This window comes from Oryzias melastigma, linkage group LG8 (genome assembly GCF_002922805.2).
Source record: "Oryzias melastigma strain HK-1 linkage group LG8, ASM292280v2, whole genome shotgun sequence".
Lineage (NCBI taxonomy): Eukaryota > Metazoa > Chordata > Actinopteri > Beloniformes > Adrianichthyidae > Oryzias > Oryzias melastigma.
In genome coordinates, this window is record NC_050519.1 from 2,605,462 (window position 1) to 2,613,574 (window position 8,113).

At 38.9% G+C, this 8,113-nt stretch overlaps 3 protein-coding genes across 3 annotated transcripts in view; 2 read left to right on the forward strand and 1 right to left on the reverse strand.

Annotated features, from left to right (window-relative positions):
- The first annotated feature begins 611 nt into the window (after positions 1–611).
- Positions 612–2,305, forward strand: rpl27 (ribosomal protein L27). Its single transcript, XM_024271493.1, has 5 exons — positions 612–677; positions 1,176–1,258; positions 1,456–1,625; positions 2,032–2,142; positions 2,225–2,305. The coding sequence occupies exons 2-5, from the start codon at positions 1,178–1,180 to the stop codon at positions 2,271–2,273; spliced, it is 411 nt and encodes a 136-aa protein (XP_024127261.1). The 5' UTR covers positions 612–677; positions 1,176–1,177; the 3' UTR covers positions 2,274–2,305.
- A 716-nt stretch (positions 2,306–3,021) lies between these two features.
- On the forward strand, positions 3,022–6,413 carry ifi35 (interferon-induced protein 35). The gene is made up of 10 exons (XM_024272321.2): positions 3,022–3,134; positions 3,405–3,431; positions 3,529–3,603; positions 3,713–3,871; positions 3,943–4,059; positions 4,128–4,272; positions 4,449–4,558; positions 4,629–4,812; positions 4,888–4,997; positions 5,078–6,413. The coding sequence occupies exons 2-10, from the start codon at positions 3,417–3,419 to the stop codon at positions 5,282–5,284; spliced, it is 1,122 nt and encodes a 373-aa protein (XP_024128089.1). The 5' UTR covers positions 3,022–3,134; positions 3,405–3,416; the 3' UTR covers positions 5,285–6,413.
- A 466-nt stretch (positions 6,414–6,879) lies between these two features.
- bcat2 (branched chain amino-acid transaminase 2, mitochondrial) overlaps positions 6,880–8,113 on the reverse strand; it is a 6,904-nt gene continuing 5,670 nt past the window's right edge. The window contains exon 11 of the mRNA XM_024271603.2: positions 6,880–7,766. Within this exon, the coding sequence (XP_024127371.1) occupies positions 7,725–7,766 (42 nt within the window). The 3' untranslated portion in view covers positions 6,880–7,724. The remainder of the gene's footprint in view (positions 7,767–8,113) is intronic.

The window sequence follows — 8,113 nt, forward strand, 5'->3', positions numbered from 1 at the left end:
CATTTAAATAAACAATTGCTTGAGTTTGCATCATTTTAATTTTAGTGTACTCATGAAAAAAACATTTTTTCTTTACAATTTTTTGTTGACATCACATTGGTACTTATAATTTTCAAATGTAAAAACTAAATAAACACATAAAAAAAAACGTAATACTTGGTCAGCTCATTCTCTAATGAGGTACTTTTCCGTTTTGAATTTATATATTTATTTACTTAAAATTCAAAGAATCCCCTAAAAACAAACAAACTAGAAAATTATAGCGAACAATAAAGATAAATCTTAAGTTTATTTTAACCTCATGTTTAAATGCACATGTTTATTTAATTAATATTTTTTTAAAAAACACTCAACATAATTAAGCATATTTTTTTATAATTTAAAAAATAATTTTAAAATAAGAACGAGAAGTTAACTTGCATAAAAATACATATATAAGTGATTTTCGCAGATTCACGATTGTTTTAAATGTCCGAGTTAATCTGTTTTTATTAAATATTAAGTAAATATTTTTAAATTGTATTTTAGCTGATTAGTTTGATGTAATAATATAAAAATAAAAGATTTGAAAATGAAATAGTCGTTTCCGGAAGTGACGTACGGAATCGGGCAGGTCAAAGTTGACAAAATCCTATCGGACTTCCTTTTCTGTTAGCGGAGGCCTCAGAGCAGCATCAGTGAGTGAAATTCCCCAACAATCTCTATCCATCTATCGAAATCTTGAGGAGTATTTTACATCCGTCACTGAAAACAATAAAAAATATTTCTGTTTTACACATTCAATTTGTCATTTTTCTCAGTTGTGACCGATAAGTTAAGAAAAAAAAGCCGATTTACTGTAGCTCCGCTCGCGGAGGGTTCAGTCTAACATGTTTAAGACGGGGGCTTTACTGACGTTTGAGCAACTGCATATTTGGGGGAAATGTTGGTTCTAAATCTTGATGTTAGTGTGAGAAATGTGTGAAAGTAATCCTGACTTTGAAATTGATACGAAAATGTTGGTTTACGTTCCTTAGCTAGATGCTAGCATAGCCGGCTTCTTTAGCGTTAGAAATCAGGAGAAAACGTGACATTTCCTACCAAACTCCTGGTGTTTACTAAATGACAGGTGTATCAGATACGTCTTACCTTGTTATTGTAGCGACATGATCCTTGACTGATTTGTTTCTTGGCAGAAATGGGCAAGTTTATGAAGCCGGGGAAGGTGGTGATGGTCCTGGCTGGACGCTACGCAGGACGCAAAGCCGTCATCGTGAAGGTAACGTGAACTTTAAACCATCAGCTCCTTGAGATGTTCAGGCCTGAAGCAGCACAGCTTCCATAAGTTATGCAGAACTTTGCACACGAGTTTGATCAGTCACACATTTTACCTGAACCTGTCAAGTTAAAGATCCTCAGGAAATGTTGGTGAAATAGTCAATTCTTTTTTGTTCACTGAATTTATTGTTTCTCCAGAACATCGATGACGGAACCGCCGACCGGCCTTACAGTCACGCCCTGGTCGCTGGCATCGACCGCTACCCGCGCAAAGTGACCACCACCATGGGCAAGAAGAAGATCGCCAAGAGGTCCAAGATCAAGGCCTTCGTCAAAGTCTTCAACTACAACCACCTCATGCCCACCAGGTTGGTGCTAAAATGTACCGTCCGAGCCGTAGGTGGAACTGGAGGATTTTGTGTGTTTTATATGAATTATATCTGGTTTAATCTGGAATTTAGACGCAGGGATTGCAAATATTTAATTTCATGTTTCTGATGAAAAGCTGTTTGTATTTTGTCCTGTCTGTGGATTTAAAGTTATTAAATTAAATATTCAGACATTTTAGTTATTTTTCTCCGCTTGTGGGAGTCTGTTTGCTCCAACCCTGAAGGATTCACATAAACTTCTGGTCGGAATATTTCCTCAATTCAGTGATTATGTAGTCCAGATGTTTACGTCCAGTTTATACGGATTTGTAATGGGGGGAAAACTTATTTTTCTGTGCGTTTTTGTTTCTGAAAATCCAATAATGTCTGACCTGGTTTCCTGCAGATACTCTGTAGATATTCCTCTGGACAAAACTGTTGTCAACAAGGACGTCTTCAGGGATCCCGCTCTGAAACGCAAAGCCAGGCGGGAGGCCAAGGTCAAGTTTGAGGAGAGGTGAGTGACGTTTGTAGCTTCATGGTGAGGTTGTGTGTCTGGTTGTGTTACGTTTAAGCTGGTGTGTTTTTTATTTCTACAGGTACAAGACGGGCAAGAACAAGTGGTTCTTCCAGAAGCTCAGATTCTAACTTCAGTTTCACAAATAAAAGTTTAAAAAAGACTTTTGGCTCTTATTGTGTTTTCTAAGAGGGCATTTCCTGGAACTTTTCTCGTGGGCAACTTACTACTGAAGAAGAAGAATCAAGAAGCATCACTTGATTTACCTCAAACATGTTCAAATCTGTAAAGACTTGACCTTAAACAAGACAAAAACAAAGCAAATGTATCGAGAAACATACTAATTGGAGCTTAAAGAAGTTCTCCCAGGTCCCACACGAAGAACTGAAAGATGGAAAGTAATCGTATAGCAATGCATATTAAGCATAAAATAGCCAGTAAATGTGGAAAAAAATCTAATGTTTTAATGTGTTATTCTGTTCTAAAAAGGAAAATAAAGTTGTTTCTAAATAAATTACCTGCTCTAATATGTGTGAAACACTTGGGTACATAAGATTAATGAATTTAGCTGTAATGTTTTCTATTAAATTATTGTCCAACAAAGTTGTTTACAAAATTTAAATAAAGGGATAACATTCACTTGAGAAAATTGTAAGCTTCTTACAGTACATGAACTTATACACATATTTATATTATTCAGAAGTATTAAAAGGGTTTTCATGTACAAATACAAGTGATTTTAACTACACATTACGTGAATTGACCAAAAAAAAAACTTAAAAATTATAAAAACTAAATGTAACATCAACGATTTCCCTCGTTTAACAACTTTACACTGGAAAGTGTTGGATATTCCGACAGTAAGTAAACGCGCCATCACTTCTGTGTGTGGGGCTCCCTCTGGCGGACAGAGTCTGCAGGTGCAGCTTTCGCGTTAACTCAGAAAAGAAAGTGAAAGAATGACATTTCAGAGCAAAGACCGAAGGTAGAAGGTAAGGTAACAAGGAACCGGGTTAAATAAAATATAAATATTCAAGTCCTATAAAAATGTTAACATTCAAACAGCTATATCGCTAAATGTCACTTGTTTTCCTCTATATTTTACATTAGTTTTGAGGTAAAACGTTCAGGGCAGACTCGTTATGAAACTCTGCTTCCTGGGGTGAAGCTTGTTTGTCAGATCTGAGGCGTTGCGTTTGTTTTGTTGATGTTTAATGACTTCTGTGAAGTGAAAACACATTTTTTTGTGAATTTTTTTTTAGATCACTTTCACCATGTCATCGGAAGAGGTAAGCTTTTATTTTTATAATGCATTTAACTCAGTTTTTAACTGTTCTGATTTTTAAAAAAGTGAAAATTAGACATTTAAATGTCTGTTCCCGTCAGGACTTTTCTCTGGTGGACCCCCAGCAGTCTGAGGACACTTTAGAAGGAGTCCACAACTTAATCACCAAACAAAAGGTGCTCAAATCCACAACAAATCACTGCTTTTGTCATAACTTCTAAAAAAATGTATCCATAATTTAAGTATTTCAGAAACAAAAGTGACCAAAAAGTTGTGTAATTTCAGAAAACCTATGACCAACTTCTGGAAGAGCAAAAAGATCTGAGAAACAGCAGAGATGACCGGCGGGAAATGACCAAACAGTTCAAGCAGCGCACAGAAAAACTGACGCTGGACTCTAAAAAGGACGAGCTCTCCTACAGAGACCAGCTAGCGCAGGAGAAGGTGCCTTCAAAGGCTGCTTAGAAACCGTGTCAGGAAAAGCTCCTGCTGATTTTATGTTTGTGCCTCTGCAGAAAAAGGTGGACCAGATGAAGCAGGAGGAGAGCGATCTGATGAGGCAGATCCAGCAGGTCCAGGACGCCATCAAGGAGGAAGGAGATCAGAACGACTACCTGAGAGAGCAGGCAGACGTACGCCGACGTCCCGTCTGCAGCCGGGCCCGAAACACGGCTGCTCTAAACCTGTGTGTCCTTTCCAGGTGATTAAAGCCATGCCAGACAAGAAGCTCGTCTTCAAAGGGGCGACGGCGAAAGGAGCCGACTGGGAGGTGTTTGAGATGAGGTCAGAGGTCATTTACCCGATGGAGGGAGGAACCGCGCTCATCACTTTTGAGGAAGAGGATGGTGAGAGATGGTGAATTTAAAATATTTGAGGTCACTAGTGAAGTTTTTTTTCTTTTAATCTGCATAATGTTTTAAAAAATACCACAAAATTATATTAAAAAGGCTGCAAAAACTTTGATTTATTAAGGAAATTATCAGTAAACGACAGGCCAGTAGAACCTCTGCTGTGTTCACAGTGGCCCAGAACATTCTGGACATGAAGACGCATCACGTGACCCTGGTTGAAGACTGCAGCATCACCGTGGAGAGCCGAGCCGTGCAGCTGATGCTGCCCAGCGTGGTGGAGGTGATGTAGCGCCGGAGGCCACGCCCCTCCGGTCTCCCCTCAGACGTTTGAGTGTCGCTCTGTCCTGCAGATCGACTCCTCCGTGTGCCCCAACCGCATCCTCGTATCCAACCTGCCCAAGATGGACGAGGAGACCCTCAAGAACAAGCTGGAGATCCACTTCTCCAAGTCCAAGCACAAAGGTGGGGAGGTGGACGAATGCGAGTACCTGCCCGACTCTGGAACCGTGGTCATCACGTTTGTGGAGGATCACAGTGAGTGATAACATTAACTTTAAAAAAAACATCCCTTTAACTTCAACAAGTCACATGAAGCTTTTCTCTCGTTAGTCGCCAAATGTTTGACAGAAACGGAGTTCCACGATGTGAAAATGGATAAGAGAAACTCCCACAGAGTCCGGGTGACGCCATTCCTGAACGGAAAGATCACAAACCTGAAGGTAATCCGGATTCTCAAGGAAGAAACGTTTTAAAGCAGAAGTTTTCCAGCCTAACCCTTCTCCGAATGTCTCCTGATCAGACTCGGATGTCGACGTGTCCTCGGACGGTTCTGCTGACCGGCATCCCGCAGGTCATGGAGAGGGAGACCCTGCAGGACCTGCTGGAAATCCACTTCCAGAAAACCAACAACGGCGGCGGAGAGATCGAGGCCATCGTGTACAACCCGCTGGACCAAAGCACCGCGGCCGTGTTCCGCAGCGTCTCCGACGACGCACAGGAGGAGTAGAAGAGGAGTTCCTCAGGGTCTGCCTCAGTGCAGCACTTATTTGACCTCTTGGGTCAAAGAACTTTAGGATGGTGGAAGACTTAAATCTAATGTTAAGTTCAAAGAAAGAAAAAGATGTATTTGATGTCTTAATCATGATCAATTGGACGCATTTAAAAAAAAAAGTTTTTTAAAAATCACTGACTTTTTAGACAATTTTTAAATTGTTAATCATGAATTGTAAAATATTTATCCATTGAAACTAAAGAATTGTTTTATTCCATTATTTTACGGTTTTAGTCTCATTTCATTTTATTTTTCTCTGTTTTGGGGGCGTGGCTACAACCAAGTAAAATAAAAAAAATAAAAATGTGATTTACTTTATTTTATAACAGAAATGTCAGTATCTATATGCAGTCGGGATGGAGGCCCTGAAGGGACATAAAAGTAAAATAAATAAACAATGATTTCTTGTGCATTTATGTCCCTAAACAGACTCTGGAGTGAAAGGTCACATGGGAAATAACCGGATTTCGTACCACAATGAGTTAGAAACAAAATTCATGTGACCAAACCACCAAACTTACATTTGGTTTTACTTAAAATATTATTTAGCACCGAAATTTATTTTTAAAAAGGGAAATGTGGGACTCAGTTATTTTGTAAACAATCTTCTTGTTCGGTTCCCAAAGCATTATGGGTAATGGTATCTGCAAATCAAATCTGGGGCTAAAGCACTAAAATTAACAGTTTCAAGGTTTTCGCCATTAAAATGTTTTAGGAGTATCATTGTTATTATTTATACAGATAGATTGATCAAGAATATATTTTAAGTAACTAGCAAAAGTCTAAAAAAGCAAGTTCTGATTTAGCTTAAGTTTTAAGGAAAATATAAGTCAACGATACACAAATTCCAAAAAAATAAATAAATAAAACTAAATGAATTGATGTCACGCTTAATATTATACTCAAAACGGGGAAAAATAAATCTGTGGTTAGTCAGGAAGCGGAAGTGACGACACATCGCTGCGGTTCGCCATTTCATCCGATTTCAAACAGCAAAACCTCGAATTTAAATTTATAACAGCAAATATTGGGATACATTTAGCGATGAAGACACACATTGTTTAAAGACTAAACCAGAAAAAAACGTCTAAACGTGGAATTTCGTACAGTCTGGATTTTTTATTATTATCATTATTTCGGTAAATAAATTACTTTTAAAATGTTATTACCTAACAATAAAAGCCTAATCCAGACGCAAGACTCAGAAATCCTGCATTTTAAAGAGTTCAAACTATTTGATAAGATTTTAACGCCTTAAAGACAATAAATTTCTGCTTCGACAACAGCGACCTCCGTCAGTCGATCACGTGATCAGAGCTGTTTTAAACGGGGGGTTATAACGCGTAATGTCCACAAGGGGGCAGCAGAACGCCGAATCTAAAAGCAACGATCGAAAAGATCAATATATACTTTTTAAATCAAAATTAAGAGCAATTTTTTGGATGAATTACTTCTTTATATCATTCAAAAAATAAAAATGATACTAAAATAAATAAAACGGCTACATCTTCCATCTCCATGAAATAATTCAAAGCTGTAAAGCACAAATATTCAGATTCACAGGACTTAAAACGAGATTTAATAAAAAACCGTCACATCTGAATAAAGGTAACAGCATATTTAAAATAAACTAATTTCATTATTCAGCTACATCTCCTAGTGCACAGCCTGGAACAAACAAATCAGCAGCCGAGCAAAGAAACAACGTTCAGGCACTTAAAGAGAGAATAAAACACATGAAAAGAGAAAACACGAGACAGCCAGTGGTGTACGGTCAGATTACACAGATATTCTGGAAGACAGTCTAATCCACTTTGAAACAGGATAAAATAATTTAAAACTTTCGTTGTTCTGATGTCAGAGTCGTTGCTCTTGAGCGTCGTCCATCTTCTCAGTGCTGTTCACTCCTAGTCTTCTACTGTTGTGCGTCGATCACACAAAAACCCAACAGACATTAAAAACACTTTGTGTTTCCTCTCAGTGCAAACTGCTGTCAAGGTGATGTGGCCCCACGAGAACGCCGCCAGCACACGACAACAACACAACTTCCTCACGTTCACTATCAATATGTAACAGGACGTTTTTACCCACAATCCTCTCCTGAAGTGCTCACGTAGTGCACGCCGTGGAGAGACATCCCAGTCCTGCACGCCAAGTCTGAGCTTTAGAAACGTCCACATGATTGAATCATCTTCGTTTGGATCTCTTTAGGGGGTAACTGAGCGTTACATTCAACCAATTTCTGAAAGAGAGTCTGAAGGATATGGGGGCTAATCGGGGCAACGGGGGAGTTTAATCGCTTTGAATGACAGGAGGAAGTGGAGCTGCTGGTCGTCTGAACTGGAATCACACGACTAACTGTTGATACGAGTGGCATGTGTGCAAAGAGGGTCGCTTAAACCACCAGCGGCGCCCAATCGCTGGGTGTGCGTCCGTACTGGAGAGAGAGAGAGGAGACAGTCTGTGAACTGAAAACAATCCTTTCAAATTAAGAGCCAAACTAAACCCAACTTCTGAAGAAGATTAAGAGTAGAAATCGTCAGCATTTCTGTCTGCTATTGATGCTAACAGTGTTTTAAGTTAGCATTTCTGTCTGCTATTGATGCTAACAGTGTTTTCTGTTAGCGGTTCTGTCTCCTATTGATGCTAACAGTGTTTTTTGTTAGCATTTCTGTCTGCTATTGATGCCAACAGTGTTTTCTGTTAGCGGTTCTGTCTGCTATTGATGCTAACAGTGTTTTCTGTTAGCAAAACACCATTTTGCTAGCCATGTTTGCAAACAAT

Bases quoted from the DNA above. Each gene is read 5' to 3' on its own strand.
- rpl27 (XM_024271493.1), top strand. From the start codon at position 1,178: ATGGGCAAGTTTATGAAGCCGGGGAAGGTGGTGATGGTCCTGGCTGGA. The intron at 1,259-1,455 runs GTAACGTGAACT...TTGTTTCTCCAG, and splicing joins GCAAAGCCGTCATCGTGAAG to AACATCGATGACGGAACCGC. The intron at 1,626-2,031 runs GTTGGTGCTAAA...GGTTTCCTGCAG, and splicing joins AACCACCTCATGCCCACCAG to ATACTCTGTAGATATTCCTC.
- ifi35 (XM_024272321.2), top strand. The intron at 3,604-3,712 runs GTGCTCAAATCC...GTGTAATTTCAG, and splicing joins ACTTAATCACCAAACAAAAG to AAAACCTATGACCAACTTCT. The intron at 3,872-3,942 runs GTGCCTTCAAAG...GTGCCTCTGCAG, and splicing joins ACCAGCTAGCGCAGGAGAAG to AAAAAGGTGGACCAGATGAA.